General features: G+C 39.3%; 4 protein-coding genes across 9 annotated transcripts; 1 reads left to right on the top strand and 3 right to left on the bottom strand.

Moving 5' to 3' along the window:
• The first annotated feature begins 34 nt into the window (after window positions 1-34).
• Window positions 35-6,301, top strand: gstz1 (glutathione S-transferase zeta 1). 2 transcript variants are annotated; one of them, XM_072689508.1, is made up of 9 exons: window positions 35-421; window positions 845-896; window positions 1,010-1,077; window positions 2,230-2,310; window positions 2,448-2,573; window positions 4,335-4,410; window positions 4,490-4,542; window positions 5,725-5,774; window positions 5,867-6,301. In XM_072689508.1, the coding sequence occupies exons 1-9, from the start codon at window positions 392-394 to the stop codon at window positions 5,991-5,993; spliced, it is 663 nt and encodes a 220-aa protein (XP_072545609.1). In that variant the 5' UTR covers window positions 35-391; the 3' UTR covers window positions 5,994-6,301. The 2 variants fall into 2 exon arrangements, with proteins under 2 accessions (XP_072545609.1, XP_072545610.1); XM_072689509.1 differs by lacking the exon at window positions 35-421 and adding an exon at window positions 655-757.
• Window positions 6,098-11,678, bottom strand: LOC140564617 (uncharacterized). The gene is made up of 12 exons (XM_072690212.1): window positions 11,383-11,678; window positions 11,156-11,261; window positions 9,881-9,991; window positions 9,557-9,658; window positions 9,237-9,411; window positions 8,713-8,835; window positions 8,319-8,506; window positions 8,040-8,236; window positions 7,849-7,940; window positions 7,596-7,650; window positions 7,034-7,131; window positions 6,098-6,876 (listed from the first exon to the last, which is right to left on the bottom strand). Exons 1-12 carry the CDS (start codon window positions 11,676-11,678, stop codon window positions 6,626-6,628), a joined length of 1,794 nt encoding a protein of 597 aa, XP_072546313.1. The 3' UTR covers window positions 6,098-6,625.
• A 1,478-nt stretch (window positions 11,679-13,156) lies between these two features.
• tmed8 (transmembrane p24 trafficking protein 8) lies at window positions 13,157-19,041 on the bottom strand. Of its 4 annotated transcripts, none has more exons than XM_072690413.1 (7): window positions 18,923-19,041; window positions 18,496-18,537; window positions 18,294-18,405; window positions 18,017-18,116; window positions 17,819-17,909; window positions 16,187-16,477; window positions 13,157-14,824 (listed from the first exon to the last, which is right to left on the bottom strand). In XM_072690413.1, exons 3-7 carry the CDS (start codon window positions 18,401-18,403, stop codon window positions 14,607-14,609), a joined length of 810 nt encoding a protein of 269 aa, XP_072546514.1. In that variant the 5' UTR covers window positions 18,404-18,405; window positions 18,496-18,537; window positions 18,923-19,041; the 3' UTR covers window positions 13,157-14,606. The 4 variants fall into 4 exon arrangements, with proteins under 4 accessions (XP_072546514.1, XP_072546511.1, XP_072546512.1 ...); XM_072690410.1 differs by having other exon boundaries at window positions 13,157-14,827; window positions 18,923-19,038; XM_072690411.1 differs by lacking the exon at window positions 18,923-19,041 and adding an exon at window positions 18,786-18,870 and having other exon boundaries at window positions 13,157-14,827.
• An 811-nt stretch (window positions 19,042-19,852) lies between these two features.
• Window positions 19,853-24,183, bottom strand: noxred1 (NADP-dependent oxidoreductase domain containing 1). Of its 2 annotated transcripts, none has more exons than XM_072690408.1 (6): window positions 23,946-24,183; window positions 23,681-23,844; window positions 22,513-22,693; window positions 22,149-22,303; window positions 21,229-21,427; window positions 19,853-21,111 (listed from the first exon to the last, which is right to left on the bottom strand). In XM_072690408.1, exons 1-6 carry the CDS (start codon window positions 24,098-24,100, stop codon window positions 20,982-20,984), a joined length of 984 nt encoding a protein of 327 aa, XP_072546509.1. In that variant the 5' UTR covers window positions 24,101-24,183; the 3' UTR covers window positions 19,853-20,981. The 2 variants fall into 2 exon arrangements, with proteins under 2 accessions (XP_072546509.1, XP_072546510.1); XM_072690409.1 differs by having other exon boundaries at window positions 21,023-21,111; window positions 21,210-21,427.
• Window positions 24,184-24,231: the final 48 nt, after the last annotated feature.

Here is a 24,231-nt window from a genome sequence, read left to right as displayed (position 1 = left end):
GAGGAAGAAGTGCGATATATATTAATGGGAATGTGGATCGCTGCTTAAAGTTATATAATGTCGGTGTTTGCCACACAGTACTAATACGCGTGCACTGTGTGCAAACATTAGCTGTTTAGATCTAGCCTAAGAGCCTGGTCTAGTGAGAAAGCTATTAAACTAAGCATTTAAATATTCAGACTTCGTTTCTAATTTGATCTGTTTAGTTCCACCTTAAATTGTGCAGCTGTTACACTGGAGCGCATGTGATCGTCTACGGTGACTGCTGCACCTTTTAAGGTGGAACAGAAAAAGTCGAGTAAGAAACGTATGCATTTGAACGAGGGGCAGTTGAGCAGTGAAGTGAACGCTGTAATTCCTTGCAATAAAATAAAACACACAGCGGTGGATAATGCGAACATCTGCGGCATGTTTAATGAAGGTAATTCACAAATCTATCATGCAACAGAAGCCTGGTTTGTGTGCAGCTGCCAGTAGGGTTGGTCTCTCACAGCTGCTTGGCTTCTTGCAGCGCCCTGTTTTCGTATGCGAGCCATTTTCCTTACGTATGTAGCACACTATGTAGGGAGTAGGGAGGCATTTGGGGATTTAGCACGCAACCCATATAACTGCTTAGTCACATAGTTAATGAAAAAGAGGAGGGTGCTTTGGGGGTAATTTCATTGGTTGGACAGAGGATTTCTCCTCACATAACTCAAAAACTTTCCTCACTTCTTGTACAGTTACAATAGTGAATATCATGGCGACTCAGACTAAGGTTTAATTGATATTTGTCTCGTTTTATCCTCTTTAGTGTTTTGACTTTGAATAGCTGCTTGTATAATAACCCGCTTCTCATTTCTAGCCCGTGCTTCACGGATATTTCAGAAGTTCATGCTCATGGCGAGTCCGGATAGGTGAGCTCAGTTCGTTTATCTGTTTAATCATGAATGTGTGTCTTTAAGAAATTGAGGAGAAACGAAGGACATTCTCAGTAATTTGAAATAAATGTGTTTGACTGTTTTACTAGCCTTTGCCTTGAAGGGTATTGAATATGATCAAGTACCTGTAAACCTTATTAAGGATGGAGGCCAGCAGGTAAGCGCTCAAGCTGTTGATTTGTCAGTGATGTGATTTAACTGAATCTGTTTTATTCTAATAAAAAATATCCATATCATGGAGAACTATTTTTTTTAGAAAGTAGAGATAGTTGACATGGTAAGTAAATACTGTTAAATGTAAAAATATATTGTTCAATTCCAAAGTCGATACCGTTCGTATATGAAGCCATTGTTTTTGTGATGTGAGGTTTATTCAGCCTTCAGCCATTTAGACCATCCCTCTTTTTAGGGGCTTGTCCACGCTTCCATCTCTCTAACAACGTCTCTGAAAATCTGTCTGTCCACAAAAGAACGGCCCTAGTAAGCTTGTGTGATCATGCCAGCCCGGCAGGGGGTGCTAACATTTCACAAATGATGCACTGCCAAATATCCCAGAATGCATTACATATCTTGCTACTATTCTAATTTTTAAATATTACTGCACATCATATGTACAGTTACACCAATCAGAACTTGCCGTACTTTATCTTGGGAATCCCCCCTGCATATTAGCCTACATACAGATGTACGGCGCAAAGATGAAGCACAGGCCGTTTCTCTAACTGTGTTCTTGTCTGTGCTTGTGTTCCTGTGCACTCATCAGTTCAAACATCATCAGTTGAAGCCCAAGTACTGGTCCATTCAAAAGTTCCTCAACTTCTAGCCAAGTACAGTCTAGATGCCCGGATGTGTTATCCCAGTGTTTTTGGGGATGCATCAGGACGTGACCTGTGTGGACTTGGCACAGCCAAATATCCCAGAAAGACTCCACCGGTCCTTGGGAGTTTGTACTCGCGAGACACCAGTCCGAACTTTGTGTTGAGAATCCCCCACGTTTTCGGACGTTTTCAGATTTCTCACAGTGTGTTTTTAAAATATTTCTATATATATCTATGTGTGTGTGGACAAGGCCTAAGTGAAGCATAATATGCGGCCTTTCTTATAAAACCTTTCTTAAAGACACAGTAAATGAACAACATGTTTAATTCTCAGGGATATGTCAGGTGAATTTTATGAACTGTTTTTGGTACATAAAACACACATCACATTACGTAGACCTCAGGGAGCAGATACAGTCTAAGCAGAATGTAGCACATGGGCCCTCTGAACATATATTGTGTGTGTATCTAACTCTGTATATCCTCTTCAGCTCACAGATCAGTTTAAAACATTGAACCCAATGAAGCAAGTGCCTGCTGTTACCATTGATGGCTTCACCTTGTCTCAGTCAGTAAGTTGTACTATGGCTAATTCATGTGATAAGAGTTACAGCCATGTTTAATTATAAATCAAGACAGTGTCAGTCCTGTAACCAACCGTGTGGCGTGGGTTCTCACAATAAACACATGGACCTACCTTTGCCACTAGCTGGCCATCATCCAGTACATTGATGAAACTCGGCCACAGCCACGGCTCCTCCCCTCTGACCCAAAGCAGCGGGCTCAGGTGCGCATGATCTGCGACCTCATCGCCTCCGGCATCCAGCCTCTACAGGTAAGTTTAGTACGTGTATAAAATACAAGAACATTCCTCAGCTCAGTCATAGGCAGTTCTGCAGCAGCTTATCTCAGCCCTACTAAACTGAAGGAGAAAATCACTCCTATAGTCTAACACAGTTTCACCAGCTCACCAGATTTCCTCTTTTTATTTCTTTTCTTATTCTGCAAAAATGTTGCAGTAGGCATTCATAGATACCTAACACAGTGACCAAACTGTGTTTTTAACTTGATTTAATTTTGTAAAATGGTTACTACAAATTCCTACATCGAATCAAAGTGCAGGACAGCTGTAGTGAATGTGTGTGTGTGTGTGTGTGTGTGTGGTATGTTTTCTCATACATATCAAGATGGCATTGCTAATCAATCACACTTGTGTACAGCGACTACAAAAAACTGTAGACACAAATACAGTAGTTTTGCCTCATAATTACAGTGTAGTGTAATTTTGTACTGTGAGTTACAGGCATTAGCACTGTTGAGGGAACTTCAGAGTGTTGCAGTAACATGCCTTGGTGAGCATTCATCAGTGTGTGCAAATTTTGTGGACACTCATCCAAAAAAGATTCAAAGATGATGTGTGTTGGTCTGGAAAATGCATCCATTACCTGGATTACTATGAGGCAGCTGAATACTTATGCAAACTAATGTAGGACTAATTTCACCATTGCTTGTCTTAGTAAAAGGGTTGACCATGTGAGATTTGCTTAAGAATATTAGTTTATGTTGTTTATGCTTTGCAGTATGAACAAATTTGAATTATTTCTTCAGGTCTGAACTCCAGCTAGCTACCTGATATTTTCCACTTAAAATGTCCTAAAGTCTATTTTCTATTTACTCGAATTCCTTTTCTCTATATATCTTAATTTAGATTTATTGTTGCTATTAATTAATTATAGCTATTATATGATACATGTATTCATTTCCATGTTTTCACTTAAGTTCTTAAGTCTTTACTAACCTACTAAATCAGGTCATCCAGTCTTATTTGCAAAGGGCTGTTGTAACTGCATGTTTTATAACACACACATATTTTAACTGATCAGGGCCGGGTTTCTGGAAAGCATCTCAGCACAGAAATGACTCTCAAATGGTAGAGCAGTTAAGATGATGAACACTAAGATGCTTTTAGGGAATCTTGCGAAGTTGTGCTAAGATTAAGGCCCACATCCACGTTTCCAATTATTAAAGAAAAAGTACTTTTTCTTTTTGGATTCAGCTGTTTGTTGTTTTTTTTTTTTTTTTTTTAACTCTGTCTACACAAAAATGCAAACGTGACTCTAAAATGCTTATGCTTGTGATTATGCCTGGTCAGCAGGGGTCACTAATCTGTCAAATTCTTCAAGAAGCAGCATAATGCCTAAAATAGACCTAAACACAGTGTGAAGATGAAGCATGTTTTATATCACTAAAGATTTTGTCACTGTGTGTTGTTTAAACGCCAGTTCTCCTTAAGTGCACCTCTTACTTAAAACTTGACTTGTTTAAGAACAAAAGATTAAAATACAAAGATCAAAAGCTTCTTTTCTTTTTTTCTTCTTTTTTTACATTGCTGTTGCAACAACACTGTCTCTAAATCCCCACCCACTCCTGATCCGGCATAGAAGTGGATTGTTTTGTAGCTTGTTCCAGTCCAGGACAATCTGAGCATGTTGGTTGTCTGGCGATGCCATTTGTACTATATGGTTGCATTTGAAAACCCAAGCATGTCTTGTTTTGTTGTCCAGTCTTGGTACTAACTGTGATGCTACTTTTCCAGAATCTTTACGTGATACAGAAAATTGGGGCAGAAAAGGTACAGTGGGCTCAACATTTCATAATCCGAGGATTTGAAGGTAAATTTATGGTTTTAGCAGTTTATAGTTAAACACTCTGATTAACAGTTTGCTTAATAATCAGTCTTGTCTTTTGCAGCTCTGGAGCCCATCCTGAAACAGACAGCTGGAACATACTGTGTTGGGAATGAGGTAAAGAACCAATACTGATGAGTGTGCTTGAGGAACAAAAGAAAAGGGTTCCTCGAAGGTTCATCAAAGAACCTTTTGGAGGTTCCTCCAGTTTCAAACTGTAGACGTTCCTCAAGGATCTTGTACTTTTAAACAGTGTACTGGGCAGACTGTGACAGATGTTCTGTCAGAGAGTGAGGTAACACAGTATGTGTTTTGGCTTTGTACTACAGCACACTGAATTGCAGTTAGCCTTCAAGGGGCATGTGCAGTAGTTCTATAATGATTGAACAGTGAAGGAATCACAGATCCTTATATTTGTTTTTACAAAAGAAAGCTTACAAAAGAGGCATACAAAGTGCTGATGCCTGTGAAGCTATTCAAAATCAAATTTTGGGAAGTTGTTTAAAACCTGGTAGCCCACTGAAGACTGGATGACCACAGAATATACATGATGCAGACTGCTAATAAGCCTCAAGAGAGCCTTAAGATTTACAATCAAGTAAATAAAACGTGTTGGATTACTTGGTAATTTGAAATTGGTGCATTGTGAAAAAAATGGCTGGGGTTACTGTACAATTCACTACATTTAGACCTAGCTGACATGGGGCAATACAATTGCTAGATATTAAGGTTCCTTGAATTTATTGGCATCTGTTAAACATCTTACTACTACAGCACTGATTGCAAGATGAGTTAGAGATGGGAGGACTGATTAGCTATGTATGCTACTGGACAACATTTTAGCCAATCCTGAAAGCTGGTCAGAATGTGATCCATATTTTGTGAGTTGCTGTAGGATGAGGTCATCGAACGCTGCAGTTCCTTATTCAACCGCTGGATTGTTACGTGGTTGATTAAAAAAAAACAAAAAAAAAACACTACTTCTCATATTGAGACAATGCAGGACACATTACCAACTTTGCTTGGATAGGCTAATGTAGCATCCAGACCCACCCTCAATCAGTACATCGTATGAAAAGATATCTGGTGTTTGTCCAATTTCTTTAGAATCTATAATTTCTATAAATGCCATATAAAAATCATGTTCTTTTGTTAAACAGAGCACAGTACTTTATACTTATATAGCGTAAGGTAATGTTTCATCAGAAATGTCTCCTTAAATTGAGCCAAATGCACAGGGTAAACAGCCTCATGGATCAGAGGATTTTAAATTAAAGGTTATGAACCTTCTGTTTGTAGATCTCCATGGCAGACATTTGTCTTGTGCCCCAGGTCTACAATTCTGAAAGGTAGGACTCAAACACAAACAAATGCAATTTGTGTGGAATGCCATACTGAAACATGGTCTCATAAATCCATTGTCTGATCTTCTTGACACAAGGTTCAAAGTGGACATGAACCAGTTTCCCACAATCAAGAGGCTGAACCAGACCTTACTGGAACTTGAAGCCTTCAAAGTGACTCATCCATCCTGTCAGCCAGATACTCCTGATGATATGCGAACATGAATGTCTTTTTGAACATCTTGGTTAAATATGGGGATAGTAGTGCCAGGCAGATTTTACTAAAGCAACTTCAATCAGTCAATCAAGAGTCTAGTTCCATTTGTTGGTTGTGTTTATTGTTGTGTTGGAATGTTGAACTTTCATTAGCTTTTCTGCAACTTCAACAAGAATACATTTCAAAGTGAGACATTTAAAGAAAAAGAGGGGGGGGGGGGGAACAAAAACACAATAAGACAAACTACATAAACACCCGTGAAGGTGATTTAAGGTTACAAATAAAGTGAAAATAAAGAGCAATATGTTAAACGTGCCTTTTGGTCGGTGGAAAAACATTTATTGCACAAAAATGACAATCAGCCTGTTATTAGGCTCTGAAGTTGCTAAACAGGTAATTCTATTGGGGGAAAAAAATGGATGTTTGCTTTAGGCAATAAGTTACAAAACTGTAGCTGCAAAACAGCTGTTTAAATCTCAAATCTATAAATCAGCTTTAAAAGAAAAAATAAGAATAAATAAATAAGTGAAGTTCCATTTTCACTCAAAAGTGCTTAGAGAAAATTTCAAGCGTCTTCCAGTTTATACTAAAAACTAAGCTTTGTAGGGAAACCATAACTGGCCTCACTCCCTCCTTTTGTCTATAGTCTCTGCCCTTCAGCAGGGATTTCAATTATGCATTTGAGGGCATCATCATAGAACGTTCCAGCACAGTCTGAACCCCCAAAAACCAAGACTGTGTATTGCGTGGCAGGACGGGAACGATGGCGGTCTCCTTGTGCCCTTGCATCAGTGTTGCAAACAGCAGTGCCTTCCAGACTGATTAGACTGTGGCCAGCACGAGGCATTGAGCAGAGCAACGGACACACCATTGACGTCCAGGAGCTGGTATCTGCAAAAACCAACACCCAAGGCTATTTATTCTGAAGCACATACATAGAAACGTTTTAGCTATCCAAAATGAATTAAATCTGAGCTAATAAAACCCCTGCAAAGTATACTTGTACTAAGAGTGTTTCAGTGATTAGGTTGTTAATGGCACGGCTGACCTAGATTGAAAAGATGGAGATCCTGTAGAGCTCCTAAGGCACTGCAGCCCCCGCTGATCAGCACCCTGTTGTCAGACATGGGTAGTGCAGCATGAAACCTGAACACAGAGGGAGAAAAACAAAACTCATGAATGATCATGAGGTCATGAATGTACTATTCCAGATTTCTGGATTTTGATTCTGCTCAATACAGTCCATTGTGGATGGCGCCTCAGAGAACTACACAGACAAAAACTGTCAAGCTCTCGCCGGCAAATGACCCTGCCTTAGGTTACAAGAGTGTTCGCTTGCTTGGATCTTTTGATAGCTTTCTGTTCAAGAAAAACAAATTTGGGGAACCCAGGGTTATGCGTTTAGCCAAGCTACCACTGTTGTGCCCTTGAGCAATGTAATTAAACACACACACAAAGATGTAGTAGAAAGACTTCCTGGACAGTAGAGACAGTCACTCTAACAAAAGCAGGATAACCTTTAATATCCTTGTTTTTCAATACACTGTATTGAAGGCTTTATGATATTCAGTTAAAATGAGAAATTACTGATAGTTAAAGAACATTCTTACCCACGGGCCAGTGGTGGCATGTTTTCGTACTTCACTGCAGTGTATTCCATAAAGCCTTTTTTGTGAAAAACAAAACAATGCAAGCAATCAGAATCTGTGTATCCCTGTGCGTTGAGCAGGGTCATCACTAGTGATTGGATTTTAAAAAATTGAGCATTTTGGCCAAACAGATTTGGCTTAAATCAACAAACATGCCATTTCATGACTCCAAAAATACTAAAACAAATAAGTATATAATAATAAATTATCCTACCAAGATCTAGAATGTGGAGATCATTGAGGTAGGCAGCAGATTTTTGGCCTCCAAATATGACTAGTTTGTCAGGCAGTAGCGTGGTGGAGTGCCTGTTTATAAATATGAATAAACATCAAAAAGCTGAGTCACTTCAGAGATACAATACCAAGTGTTCTGAAAATAAATTATGCCCAGAGAGGCACACTCACCCAAACCTGGGTAGAGGACGGTCACCCTCCACAATTGGTTGGTACCACAGCTCATGTTCAGGGTTAAAGATGTACAGCGCATTACTGCATGCTTTGCCTCCAGGACCACGACTGGGGTGCAGCCCTCCAAACACATAGAGCTCACCCTTGTAGGTGGTGGCACTGTGGTACGCCAATGACGGGACATTTCCTTTTGCCTGGCAGGATTTAGTATTTTGATTAACTTTGATAAACTCCATGTACGCAAGCTTCCAGATTACAGAGAACTGAAAACTCTACCTTAATGAGTTGCCATTTCCAGGTTAAAGTGTCCAACATGTAAATATCACTATATCGCTGACCTTCTCTCAAGCCACCATACACATATACAACCTTACTCTCAGGGTCAAAAGTTGCAGAGTGGCCTTGGGCACTGGGTGGAAGTGGCCCAGCTGCAGAAAAATCCATGGGGAACCAAAAATCCCCATCTATAGGGAGCAAGAGATTTAAAAAAAAAAAAAAGTGATCTCTCAATCCATTCAAATACTGACAGAAGCATAAATCTGCTCATAATCTCAGACTTAAGTGCCAGCTACACCTACCTAGCCACCAAACCCAAATGCTCGTGTGAGAAGGAGGAAAGAAAGAAGGGGGGAGGGGGGGCAAAAACCCACAAGCGCAACCCACAACGCACCAATCTCCAGCTTCCATATGGGGTCTATACAGTGGACCTTGTCTGCAGTCTCTCCACCAATAAGAAGAGCTGTGTCGGGATCACTTAAACACATGGTGTGCCTCCAGCGCTTTGATGGGTGCTCTGCAAACAATTGTGCTTGATAAATGAAGAAATGCCATAATTTCATTTATATGCGCTACTTCTTCTACCACTACATTTATTTAGGCTTCATGCAGATATAATGTGAAACTGCAGGCCTCCTGGTCTCATGTAGATCATCCTGCAAGTGGGTCCACAAAATCCTTTCCACAAAGCAGGATTTCTAAGTTTGCCAGATAGTGGCAAACCCAAAGTCAGATCTGCTTAAAATGAGGCAAGCTAAGGGGATGTCACCTCAAGTAGCTTGCTGACAAATACTGCTTCAAGCAAAACAAGCAAAATTATAATTTCTTGTTCAACCCAGTGCCTTTTGGGCTTCACAGACATCCAGAACCTAGCTAGTAAATAAATAAATAAAATGGGGAACTAGGGGAGGCATTTACCTGCTCTGCAACTCCTCCTCCTTTTGACAACTTCCTCGTTCTGTGATAGAGACATTATGCTCAGTCTGCGCTTCTTGGGGCTTGAATCTTGGCTTGACTTCTGGGGTGTTTCAGGTCCCTCATAGCTCCAAATGCGACCTCTCTTTCCCATCACTGACCGCCTTGGAGTTTTATCCTTTAGACACCAAAAAAAATTGTGAGGAGACACATGCACAGCTTTAGGAAAATGTAATATTGGCCTAAAGAGGTCAGCTAGTGTTCTATTGATTCTATCAAATCAGTTTTCTACTCATTAAATTAGCCAAGCTGTTGAAGCTTACCAGAGCCCACACTCCCAGGCTAGTGTTCTGTATATCCACCTTGCTTGTTTTGAGCTCGGCATAACTAACAGTGTCCTCAGGCGATGACCTCTGTGATATGATCTTGAGAAAGATGAGCAATATTACTTAGAGTTAAACACTGGTTAATCTTATGTTAATTCAAAATAGAAAAACAATAAAAATGAGTCATTTTTTTCTAAACTGTGCCAGAAAAGTACAAACCTGAACTGAAAGTATTGCTTCAAACCATTGCTGTTAAGTGTGCAGATAATTAATCTAAAACAAGATTAAGATTTCCAATTTCAGCTTTAAAACACTACTCACATTGTTATTGCTACCGCTGCCCAGAATGGTCTGGCAGAGGCTGGAGGACTGGCTGGAAGCCGGTCGTTTTCTTGACACCAGCGGTGTGCTGCTAACAAAGCTGGCCCTCACCTATTTTCCAAACAGCAGAGTGAAAATCTGTGTACCACACCTTTAAACACACTGGATGAGATGAGATGACTAATCAAGAGGTCAGACAGAGTACACCACAACACCTTCTAAACAGTTTTTCTCTTGCTCTAATGTATACCTCTCTGATCTTGAGATTGTTCTTGTTTTATCAAGCAGCAGTGCTACAACAGCTTCTGCTTCCAACATGGTTACTACTCTAATGTGGTCATGCCACTTCCAGTCATGACCTTAGACTAAGTTATAGTCCCTTGTCACCATACCCAAGTTACTATGTTGCAAGGTTTGTACTCAACACTGTTTTTTTTTAATACTGATTCGGACTGAAGTGACTCAAATCTGAATTGAAAAGATCAGATCAGACTGCACATGTCCACACAGGCCTGAAAAATATTAATGAGATCAGTCCCAAAAAAACAACAAACAAAAAAAAGGACAACTTTATAATTAAAATTATTTTAAAATTCACTTTATATACACTTTAGTCTGGTAACATGGATTGAATTTCATGCATATTTTTCCTGTATGCATGCGCTGATGACGGAGACGAAGTGCAAAAACACATCAATGTGCAAGTGTGTGTTTACTTTACAGACAGACAGACACAGGTTATGAATGTGGACCACCAAACCTAAGAAGGGAAGGGGGAGGAAAAAAAAGGAAGAGGCGTTGGCCCAAAACATGTTTTCTAAAGTCCGGACATGGCAGAGAGATACATTCAGGGTGCTCTAAGGCAAAATAGTGTCCAAAGGCCTAGAAATGTATTCAACACCTTTACGATCATCAACTTCACATAACACTCTGAAGACATATGTAGGTTTACTATTAATATTATAAATAAGATATTTACAAACTGCATGACCCCTTGTTCTGATTAGTACGGTAAGTGACAGAATTACAGACATTTGGAGAAACTGGCTTCAATACTTCCACTTCTAGCTGAGGAAGTGTTTCACAGTATTTACACAACCACTGCAGGACAGTCCCCGATTCTGCACTCATCCATTCGCCCAAGCCCCGCCCCCCAGAACACTGCCCAACCCCTCCACAGGTTAACGATTAGGCCTAGAAAACAACCGCCATGCAGCTTCACTGCCTGAATGAATGAACCACCTAGTGTAAAGCTGCAGAAACCGTGAAAAATACCTCTCCACAAACAGTGAGCACCACTTTGGCGTAAACACCTCTCCGGCTTTTCTCTGCTGATTCGGCTAGAAGGTCGAGAGTCCAGTCTCCTTCCCACACCAGGCACCTTCCGAGACACAGACACGCAGAGAAGTTAGCAGTTAGGAGCACACCGCGGACAGGGGTTTTAAGAGGAGGGGTAAATGCTGCAAGGTTAGATATGAGGAGGTTTTTATATACGTCCCCACCTCGAGTGCGGAGAAAGGATCCCAATTCTCTGGGGCTTCACGTCGGGGCTCACTGATACCTCAATTAATACTGTTGTCTCACAAGAAAATGAGGTCCATTCCCCGAGGCTGAACACCACCAGCTGCTTGGGCAACGGCAGCGGCATCTGAACCTGGTAACTTTTACGGTTCACGTTGCTACAAGGAACACAAACAGGTTTGCACCAGGCAGTGAACTTCAGAAAGAACCGCTTTAAAAGAAGCTCAGCACTCTGCAAAATCAGCGTCCCACCTGATAAACTGACGAGGTGCTTCATGTAACGACCACAGCGCATAAAAGTGTACTTTGCCCATGGTCGAGCCGAGGTCGAGCCGAGGTCGAGCCGCCACACAGCTTCACCGTCACCCCACAGCCGCCCCGCGTGCCTCCTTTAAATCAGCTTCATTCAGCGCTGGAGCCGGCAGAGCTGTGGCCCCGCCCCCTGAACACGATTTATTTATTTTAATTTATTATTATGCTTTTATTAGTAGTAGTAATAACTTATTTGCATTGATTTACTATTTATATCCAATTATTATCATTTATATTCATATTTTATTTACTTATATTCATCTTATTTCATTCATTAAAATTAGTCACTTTCTCTTAATGACGTATTTTGCTGTTCTTCCAGTGGGTACTAGGCTAGTTTGGACTAAATGATTTTAAGATGGAAAACTGATAATATCTGAACATTGAAAGAGGTTAAATTAAACCTTCAGAGCTCATATTATTTAGAGCGACTGTCAGACTTTACCCCATACACAGGGGGTATAGTAACAGACTGAGGGGCTAGTTGTTAAAAAATATCAGGTAAAAAAGATGCAAACACAACTAATTTATTGCAGTTCTGTTTTATGAACCAGACGACTACAATGTAGTAAAATACAATCACTAAAATAATTACTAGATATATTGTAATAATTAAAAAAAAAAATTACATTTATTGTACACCTGGGTTGTGTTTTGTTCAATATATCCTTTCAGGGTAAATCTTAAGACATAAAATGTTCAACACGTTAAAGCTTAAAGCAGATCACTTTCAACAGCAGAAGAGCAAGTCCAGTTTCATTTCTGTAAGCCAAGAACAGATAGCTGAGGCTGCAGTGGGCACAGAGCCAAAACTGGAAAGCTGGAGACTGGAAAAATGTAATCTGTTTTGATTAACCTTCATTTTCTCCTGATTGAGATACAGGGGTCAGAATTTGGCCTGGACTGCTTGAATCAATGGACCCAACCTGCCTTGTGTCAACAGTCTATGCTGGTGGAGGTGATTTAATGGTGTGGGGAACATTTTCTTGGTATGCTTCGGGCCTGATGATACCAATCAATTTTTTTTGAATGCCACAGCATATTTGAGTGTTATTAATGAACATGTGTATACCTTCAGTCACAATTTCAGTCTTCTGATGGCTGCTTCTAGTATGAAAATGTTACGAAGTAAAAGTCTCCTGGTGGACTTCACAGTCACCGGATCTGAATCCAATAGAACATCTTTAGGATGTGATAGAACAGGCCATTCAAAACATGAAGGGATTTAGATTACTTTGAGTGCAAAAAGAGGCCATATGTTTAGTGTGTATTAGTATGGTATTCCTAATACATTGCTTGGTGGGTTTAAGTCTATCATAACTGTCAAAATTGACAAATGTTGTAAGGGTAATAGATGACCAGAAGAAAATTAAATTTTTTTTTTTTTTTTTTCCACAAACGATTCTTCTTTAAAGCACACAGACAAACAAACAAACTACATGCTTTAACATTTAACAATATTTATTGGACAAAAGGAAGGCAGGAAAATAGCAGAATAAAGGCTAAAAGACAAAATCATCATATCCATATATCACAAAAAAAGACCCAAACATTGTAGACAAAGAAAGCACATTGGCAATTTTGGATATTTCAGCAGCACAGCAGTCCCTTTGGAGACATGCAAAAAATCATGATGTGATGTGGTTTGTGTGGCAACACCCTGGGTACAGGTGTGCAAGCAGAACGCTCCCTGGGGCTCCTGCTTGCTGCCTGTGTCATAGCACTGTCTCAGACAGGTCACATCAACACAATGTGATTTTGGTATTCATGGACAATCAGTGAAAAAAATATATTTATATATTAATGCAACACTACAATCCTCAACACGGAGCTTTGTGTAACACATTGCACATTAACCAGAAACGAAGAAAGCTGCACGTTTAAAACACGTTAGCAAAATGTCTAAAATAGTTCAATGGCACATGTCAACAGCTACTAAGACGTGACCGTTCAGAGATTGAACAGGTGCTAAACTGCCACCCCTCTCCTCTACAGGGGCCTTGTAAATATTGAATCAGTGATGTAACATGCCAGCTTTTGGTGACAGGAAATGGCCTCCATTTAAGTCATAAAAAGGCAGACTGTGATCACTTGCTGGAGTTGTAACCCTGGCAACTGATTTAATAGGAGTTTTGTCTGCAGTTGTAAAACATAAGACTGAGCGACTGATTTAAAATGTGTAACTTCTGTAGTTTTTCTGTAAGCGCACAGAGATTGATTTATTAAATGTGCAGAGAAGGTACCATAAGGCTACTAAAAATCAATACATTTCAAACCAAGACCAGGATTATCTGTGTTTATCTGAAATACAAACAAGTAAAAAGCTATTGTAGTAATCATCGCCTGACTGAACAGTGGCTGCTGCCACATCCCGCATACCAGCTTTCGAAACATGCCTCCATATTCACCGTATACAGACAAGCAATCATTTGACCTGAATGACCACCGTTCCCTGAACCTGAATCACTGGGCTACCTGACTACTGAGGCCACTGTCAAGTTGTGGTGTACAAAACCTACTTGTGTATGTATTTAGGGGCACTTCACAAATTCTTTGCACATAGCTTCTGAAAAATACATTGAAACACACTGCACACAGACCAAGCCTTATGATCCCACTCAAGTTTAAAAACATCTTATCTAGACTAGCAAAAACTATTTGATCTGATTGGTCCAGTGACTGCATCCTAATAAAATTAATGTACAAATTAAGAATAGCAGGAATGATATGTATACAGTGCTGTAAATATATAATATACATATGTATATCTATCTATCTATCTATATATATATATATATATATATATATATATATATATATATATATATATATATATATATGATCAAAAATATATATCATTGAAACATTCATTCTCAGATGTGTGCTTGGTTCCTTAGGCACTATAATACACCCTGTAGTACAGAGTCTTATTCCGCCATAACGAGTAGGAGTTGTCAAACTTTAGGAGGTATGTGCCTTCTCCTGGGAAGTCGTGACTGCCTCCTTGAACTGTCAGGTGACTGTCCTGACGGTACACTGGCAGGATCTCTCCCAAGTTAGAGTTGGCCACTGCTTTAGACCCCTTCTCCACATCCCCAGGAACCACAGGCCCTGCTGGAGAACATCCACTCTTATAATTATCCGACAGGTCAGCAACCTCAGCTCACAGACCACAGACCACGCTTAATCATTTCTTACCATAACATTACCCAAGGCACACATGATTTACTTTTACGTGAATGCCTAATTTCACGAAAACACCTGCATCACTTATGAGGATGCGGAAAGGCTCATTTGAATATTGGAATCTTCTGTGATAACAGTACCATGAGGGCCAATAGCAGGATTAAAATTAATAAACAATATACTGGGCAGCACTGCATAAAGTGTATAGTGGCACTACAGCACTACTGATCACCCTGGTTTCTAATTTGTTAGTGTGGATAGTTAAGTGAGTAGAAGCTTTCAAAAAAAAGCATACATTTAAAGATGACACATTCCAAAGCAAAAGTAATACCAATTTGGCAAGTATCTTAGATTGTAAACACCTTTACAGAGTCATTTAACTCTTGGTTAGGGTGTTTTTCCCCCTATTTTTTAGGCTTTTAGTTCAGTGAATGTTTTGGACCAGTGTTTTTTTTGTTTTATGCTGAATTTTGTAAAAGGATGCAGCAAATATTTTCTTTTGATGATATTTTTTGATGAAGGTCATATTTGCACAGTTGTTGCTGCACAGTAGAATAGTGCACTTCCACTGCAGACTCTTAGGTTTATTTCCAGTTAAAAGGGGGTTTTATTTGCCTTTCTAGCAATGGTGTTGTTTTCTTGGTCTTACAAATCTTAATTTAATCTCCACCATTCCTGTTACATTACAGCTTAATGAAATGGAAGGTCCACTTATATAGTGCCAGTTCTAACACTTGAGGATGCTTTACAAAACACTCAACCAACACAGCGGCAGACAATTGTGCACAGCGTACTCTCGATCGCACATGGCCATCCATCAGGAGGACTGCATGGGGCACCAGGGGGGTTCAGACGCTATGTGCATATCCAGTCCATATCTGGGCATACAGACATACACTCGCTCACTCACTAGGGCAATTTTTAGAGTAACCAATTCACTTGAACTCCACTTAGATGGAGACTGGAACCCAGACTCCAGCGCTGATAGGCAAACGTGCTAATATCCAAGCCATGGTGCCACCCATTTTAATATTCAGAGTGCTAGGTAGCTGCTTAGAGGAACGGTATGCCTTTTGATCATCAGTTCATCTTCTACTCACCTAAATTATTAACAGCAACAGATATTTGAGCCAGGGTTGCCCAGACTTCGCATGCCACTGTATGTCAGCATTCTTGCTTTTTCAGTATGTTTTATCTGTCTGTGGCTTTGAATCATTTAAGACAGTATCAGTTTGTACCAGCAAATCTAAACAAAGGCAGGAAACAGGACAGGAAGCATGCCCTCACCTTCCAGCTCGTCATCTTCATCCTCATCGTCACTAGATTCACTAATGTGCACTGTAATGGCTCGACTGGTGACCGGCGACCAGTCAAAGTAGACCCCAAAGCCAATGTCGTAGCCGTCTGTAGCAAACTCCCAGCACACGCGCTTGGCTTCGGGTACAGTAGGTACATGGACAGTCATAATGTCGCCACGGTACACAGTCACCACGCTGTCCTTCTCTTGACGCAACTTGGCTTTCAACTCCTTCAGGGCCATAGAGGTCCATGTGGTGGCTGGTGCCAGTGGCGGTAAGGCTGCAACAGGATGAAAAAAGGTCAAATAAGGTCATCTATGGCCAGAAGAGTCTAGAGAATGCAATGGGCCGTGTTCTAATGAGGAGAGATAGAACAGCAGGGTCCCTCTCTCATCTATCAAGTTCCATGACTGTCACATACATATAACTCGTTGAGAAGAGGGATGTACTCGCCAAAGCACAGAATTGTAAAGATCTGTTGGTTTAGAAGGGATTGAAGAAATATTTCTGCATAACGCAGGATGGTTTCATGTGAAATGCGTTTTTGGCGAGTCAAAATAATTCACAAAGGTGGTTAAAGGAAGTAAATGTCCAAAGTATAAGAAACACATTGTTCTGTAATAAAGTATTGGTCCTAAATTTGCTTTTTTTTTTTTTTTTAAAGAGCCAATCATAATAAAGAAAAGATCAACAAATATATACATATATGTGAAAATAAAACTCAGAACACATGTAAATGTATTGCTCGTTTTGAATAGTAAAATAAAATGGTTACATTTTCATTTAAATTACTTATTTTATTCAAATTAAATGGGTAAGATGCAAGGATCTCTGTTGCTACGAATTCTTGAAAAAACTTGATACCTTGAAATAACTTGAAATGTGATACCATGAACCTTTTCATTTAGCTACTATATCTTTCTCCAAAACACAAGCACAGAACAAAGTGGGCAACAGCTTCCAAAATGTGCTGCAGGGCTGTATTTTTGTTGTTCTGCAATATATTGCAATGTTAAAAAAAAATACAGGAATTCTTCAGACGTCACTGATCCAGCATATCATGATCTTAATAATAAACTCTGTGAAGCTAAGATCAGATTAAAATAAACAATATTGGGTAGATATGTAATGGAAAATGAAAACAGTGTGAATTTTACTTGTATAACAAACAAGCGGTGGCAAGCTGTGCATGACTGAATTCGCCTCATGTGAACACTGTACGTTCTGCGATGTGACTATTGCACAGTCACACACTGCAATGTCGATGCTGTAACGATATCTTGTGCAGCCCAACTTCCATTAGATAAAAGGGCTTGTGAAAGTGCAGACCGAAGTAGTCGGATGATCTGCGTATATACGACTGAGATTTAGCTTGGAGAAACCTCCTGCATGTCAAAAAGGCTTTAACTCATTTAACGCATCGCTCAAGGCATAATGGCAAACAACAACAACAACAAGTTTCTTGTTGCATTTTGTGTGAACTGCCATAATTTCCCGAGAGAGACATGCCTATGATTGGGATGTCTTTTTTAAAACACCATGCTCTCAGGGGACCATGATGAAAGATGATGATAAGGTTTCTAGAACTTAGCGCAGGTCCTTTAGGAAGAGGTGTGCTAACCTTTTCTCTCTCCGGGGAGCGAGCTTTTCTCATTGGTGTTGCTCTCCTGTGAGTCACCCCCCGCAGCTGGCTCAGAGGGGGCCTCTCCATCCTGTTGACAACACCGAAATAAAAGAGATAATACAAGACATTAAAAGACGTAATAAAAAAAGGACAGAAATGATTAAGTAAAGTGCTTCGGGCGGGATGACATTATACCTCTGTGGTTTGCTGAAGTCCTTTGGTATTGCTGTTGTCGTCCATTTTGGTTTGGTTGTCAGCATATATTACTGTTCTGGAAAGATCTGTACTTTGAAGTCTTTAGGAAGGAAAGCAGGGATTTAGGTTTCCTCATTTAAAGTGAAAGTCTGTGAACAGTGGGGTAGTGTCGGATATGTTTATTTAACTCAGCGTCAGCAAATATGCAGTGCTACTGGGAATTTCACACTATATAAGCCCAGAAAGTCACCCTGGTAAATGCCACAAAGTCTGGTACCTGTCCAGCGGGTTGGAATCGCAGTTTTTCGACGCTATTCCGGAGAAAGAGGAAACAGACAGAGAAGACAGTCTGGACTGGAGCTCCGACGTGGCCTCTAGACTCTCCATCTCTAAAATGGCAAAACACGAGTTTCTCACATTAAAGCACAAAGACACCCAAAACACTGCGATCATCTCCTAACTAACTAACTAAGCCTTACCATCATATCAGGAGATGCTCTACTGACAGCGTCTCTGGCAGCCTGAAACAGACGGACACCAAAAATGATGATTTTCTCGTCTCTGGGTAGCTTTCGTTCACAGCCACGGCGGCAGACACGGCGTTACACACAACACACACAGCTACAGCTACAGTAAGAGTGACAGTAACGCACACGACAGCCTTAAATAACCCTCACATCGAAACACTAAGCAGAAATGACTGCGGCCGTGAAGAAACACACACACAACCTCAGATCAACACAGCTAGCAAAAAGACGTTTCCTATGACCGTTAGCTAGCTAGGAGCAACCCCTCAGCGTCAAATCCACACACCGCCACAGACAGCGGTTTTCATGGCCTTTTCCTACAGTCAGTCGATTCGCACACCGGGGGTCGTCGATATTAAGGTAATCACGCCTGCATTACCTCGATTGGTCCTGTGATGCTGTGGAAAGCGTCCGAGCTGCTCGTCACTCTCCGGCTAACTGAAGTGAACCTGGCTGCAGTGTGACGGGCTGGAGGGAGCAGGAGGGCGGGACCAGCGGCTAACTGAACCGCAACGCAAACCATTTACATAATACAAGTCTTACTGAACGCGGGAGAATATTATTATTATTATTATTATTATTATTATTATTATTAGTAGTAGTAGTAGTAGTAGTATTAATACTACTACTACTAATAATAATAATAAGAAGAAGAAGAAGAAAAAGAACAACATAAATAATAATAATAATATTTATTATTATTATTAGTAGTAGTAGTAGTAGTAGTATTAATACTACTACTACTAATAATAATAATAAGAAGAAGAAGAAGAAGAAGAAAAAGAACAACATAAATAATAATAATAATATTTATTATTATTATTAGTAGTAGTAGTAGTATTAATACTACTAATAATAATAAGAAGAAGAAGAAAAAGAACAACATAAACAATAATAATAATAATATTTATTATTATTATTATTAGTAGTAGTAGTAGTAGTAGTATTAATACATCTACTAATAATAATAATAAGAAGAAGAAGAAGAAGAAGAAGAAAAAGAACAACATAAATAATAATAATAATAATATTTATTATTATTATTATTAGTAGTAGTAGTAGTAATAGTAGTAGTATTAATACTACTACTAATAATAAGAAGAAGAAGAAGAAGAAAAAGAACAACATAAATAATAATAATAATATTTATTATTATTATTAGTAGTAGTAGTATTAATACTACTACTACTAATAAGAAGTAGAAAAAGAAAAGTAGAAAAATAACAACATAAATAATAATAATAATAATATCATTTTTATTATTATTATTATTATTATTATTATTATTATTATATTTTCTATGTGTGTTGTTAGCTGTTCTCTGGAAAATTATTTCCTTACTATGAAACTGTTCTTATTAATAATACACCCTTTTTAAACACACTTCAAATTATCAATCTTTTTAAAAAGGTACAATTAAGCAGTTGGTGTAGCGTAGTGGGTAACACCACTTCTCTCCCCACACTATACCAATAAGAGCCTTCAGGCTTCTGTGTAATATGATCCAAATGCCAGGAAAGGATGGATTCAGGCAAGCATTTCACTGCAGGTTTTTTTTCTACATTGTTATATTTATTTTAGAGAACTGCAATGAAAAGTACATGATTAGTCTAACCAAAGTCTAATGCAGTTGACACAAGCACCCAATTCCAGTTTTGGAAACTGACAGTTGCGTGCTACAGTCCTTCTTGCACCCCTAGCAAATGAAACAAGCCACAGTATGACTGCTTTTGACCCTTAAATCAGCACAGAGAAAAAGATAAGGACTAAAGTTCATTTTAAATTTGTTGTGTGTTTTCCAATTTTTCCAAACCAATTATCATCAATTGTTTGGTTTAAATGTACTGGTACTCTCCATGTACCTCCATATAATACACTACCCCAGTACAGGATTTTAAGATATATTTAAAGATGACTTACTTTTTCTTGGTAGGAATATGACCTTGTTTATGGCTCATCCATCTTAATTGGTTTGATAAATTTAGATTGCTTCCCCCCTCCCCTTCCAACTCTCTAACGTGAACCCAGCAGAAGACTGAACGCCAAAAACAACTTTTAATGGAAGTCTTTAGGAAAAACACATTATGTAATCATTTTAAATTGATCTGTTATCTGTAGAATTTCTGTTCCTCGTCATTTCAGCACTCTGGTGTCTAAATTTAAATTTGGTAGGTGTGGTCAGAGTAATTAGGCCACAGTGCTGGTAAATCTCCAGAGAGCTCTGGGACATTATGATGCTAATTAAAGCACAGAAGATCCTAAACAGTTGACAGACTAGCTGCTCCCCAGAGCTTAATTATCATCTATTTCAGGCTGCAGTTTACTTGTGGCTAATAATGATCTAGCTAATGAGACTGTGTTCAACTGTGTTCATTCCAACACAACTTAAACATACTTATTACACAACTGTTGTTGCGTAGAACTGTTAGATTCTCATTTCATTGAACTGAAAATGTTTTATGATACATTGCAGAAATGCAGTCTTCTAAAGCTTTAGATCCAAACAAACAAGAAGACAATGGAGTCTGTTTTGTTTGTACATCAGTCAAGTTGATCCAGGGGAAAGGCCTGCAGGACAATAAATAAATAAATAAATAAATAAATACAAATCATCATCATCACACATATATATATATTTATAAACAATACTGTTTGCCATGTCTTACTGTTTTGATAGACACTCACTCCTCAGAGTTACTAAGTGTAGATGCACAGGATGAGTTCACAAAGCTTAGACAGGTAAGAGTCCCAGTAGAGGGGTTAGTCTGAAACAGCTCATTTAGCAGCTGGATGGCTTGCTTGGACCCCAGTCGTTTAGCAGTGCACATGTTAAGGACACTGTACAGCACAGCAGACACCCAAGTCTGATCCAAAGAGAGACCACCTGACAGACAAAAAACACAAAGACGGAGTCAGAGATATGGCAAGCTTTTTTAGTCTAACATGGCGCCAGCAATACTCATCATAACAAGTCATAACATAATTATAAATATAGATCACTATAAAATATCATTTTAACTCCCTTCTGGCTGGTCTCCCTTTGCACACCATCAGACCCCTGCAACTAAGTTCAGCCATGTCACTCTGCTGCTGTATTCTCTTCACTGCTTTCCTGTAGCTGCTGCCTGCATCAGATTTAAAACCCTGACGCTGGCCTACAAAGTCAAGAATGGACCAGCCCCTCCATACTTGATGGCAATGGTCAAAAGGCATCCAGGCTTTCTTCTGTCCTGGCACCGAAGTGGTGGAACGAACTTCCCATGGGTGTCCGAACAGCAGAGTCGCTCGCTGTCTTCAAATGCAGACTGAAAGGGTATTTTTCAGAGTAAACAGCGAAGCACTTTCATAAGTCGCTCTGGAAAAGAGCGCCTGCCTTAAACGTAAATGTAAATAGTGCTGGAGGACTGATGTCCTGCATGGTTTGATGATTTCCCAGCTCAAACACAACTGCCTCATCTGTTAACTGTCAGGCTTAGATGATGTGTCAGACCTTTGGGCACCATTGTTCTAACATATACTAGTTGAGTGTGATTTCTTTAGAACAGGCTTTTTTACACTGGTCATAAAAGAAAATCAAGAATTGAGGTTGTGGGAATTAAACTCACCACTCATTGAAAGTGGGCATGATGCAGTGAGCACATCTTTGTCCTGTAAAGCTGTTGTCACTTGATTATGACGGAGCCACAGGTCAGCTGAATCACAGGCCTCAAAGTCATACTGAGCTCTGACAACAAAACTGTGGCCAAGGAGTCGTGCAAGCCTGTGAAGAAAAGAGCCTTATAGACATACAGAACTACAGACAACAATTTTAACTGCACATAGTCTAGGGGCAATGTTAAATGAAGATTTTGTTGCTTTTAATAACAATATAGGCTACCAAACTCCTGAGTTAGGATTAGGGCAAATTTCAAACTAGACAAAAGAAGCGTTAAATGAACTGTTTATGACAGCTAATATGTCAGGTAATACCTAGGTAATGGCACAGCAGTGGTGAAACTGTACACGAGGCAGTGTGGAGGCAGGTGAGAGTGAAGCTCTGCACACACTCGAGGTAGATGAGAGGGGAGCACACAGAGGAAGAGCACATCTGCCCAAACTGCCAGTCTGCAGTTGTCAAAGTAACACTCCACACCTCTCTTGGAGAACTCGTCTACAGCACAAGACAAACAGACAGCTTAACCTACAGTAATGAGAAAAAATAGGACATATTTGCCTTTTGCAACATATTAAAACTTTAGACATTTTATATTAATTTGAACTATATTGAGAGATTAAAGCAATGTGTTTAACTAAACACATGTAATGTAGGTCCATGATGACATTTTAGGATTGTTGGAGTCTTCTTCACGCCTCTTGCTGTCTGCTCTTGGGCTGAACTTGCTGGGACGACCTGGTCATGTTGGCAGTTGTTTCACTTATAAATTATTTTGCAGACAGTGGAACGTCTGATTTCTAAGTGTTTTGAAATCTTTTAAAATCCCTTCCCAGACTGACATGCAACCACAACCTCAATTTTGAAGGCTTTGATTTCAATGGTGATCAAGAATCAAAAGCGAACTAATCTAAATGTCTGAGGGTTAACTAAGACAGGCTCCTCCGAAATCATCTAAAGGCATCTGCAGCTGATTTTGCACCTGATTCTAATTTTAGTAATAAATGTGGGGTTGTTCAAAATTTGTACCCACAAGACTGCGTTTATATTATTAAATATTAATTACATTTTACAAATTATTTTCAAAGATCTTTGTTCCGTCTTTCAATATTGTTCAGTTAAAGATGGAATGTCCAATGTTAATATTTTGAAAAATCTTTTTTTTTTTTTCTGAAAAGGTGTTAGAAAAGGTTTCCATGGGGTGTCCTAATTTTTTCACAACAAAAATGTAAACTGTAAATGACAGTTTATTTAATTTAATTTAATTTATAATCAAATGCAGTAATTGTACACTGATAGGTCAAGCTAGGCTGGATACAGAGTAGCCACCATGAAAGAGAGACTTCAGGTCGAAAATAAAGGCGTTAATGTGGAAATTAATTTTTCAGAATCGACATAAAAATTGCTTTACTTTTTTAATTTTTTGATTGAAGAGCTTGAGATTTTTGCTAACTGAAAAAACTTGCAGCTGGTTTAAATACTCACTCAGCGTCTCAGGTCTTTTAGTTGAGATACTGATGTTGGATGGTTTTAATCCAGGCACAGATAGTAACACCTTTGTCAACTGTTTCCCAATGTTCCCTCCTCCAAGAATGCCAACATTCAGGCCTGACCGATGTGATTGTTTAGTAAAATGATTTAATTTCTCCCTGCATAAAAAAGATAAAGCAGTATCAAATGAGCTGTGATGATGGATGTTTTATTAATATAGGATAGAAAGCACTAGCTAATACTCTGACAGCACAGATACCTCACTAAAGTGGCAAGTCGACAGAGGAACCCTGCATGTCCACATCCACAAACAGTCAGCCCCGCCGAGCGACTGCGCAAACACACCAACTCCTTTTCAGGTTCACTGAGTCCGGCCTCAAATCCGAGAGACCGTAAATTCATGGTTAAGTCCATTATTTAACACTAAATTTCACTGCTTTAATTTAATTTATTGAGACAATATTATTCCTGCAAAAACCCTCTATCACATAGCGTTACTGTACCAACACAGGCCGGTTACCAGGGCAACACATGAGGTTGGCTTT

Source organism: Salminus brasiliensis, chromosome 10 (assembly GCF_030463535.1).
Source record: "Salminus brasiliensis chromosome 10, fSalBra1.hap2, whole genome shotgun sequence".
NCBI classification, from domain to species: Eukaryota; Metazoa; Chordata; class Actinopteri; order Characiformes; family Bryconidae; genus Salminus; species Salminus brasiliensis.
The sequence above is the reverse complement of the archived record's forward strand: the minus strand, read 5'-3'. Positions and strand labels throughout refer to the sequence as shown.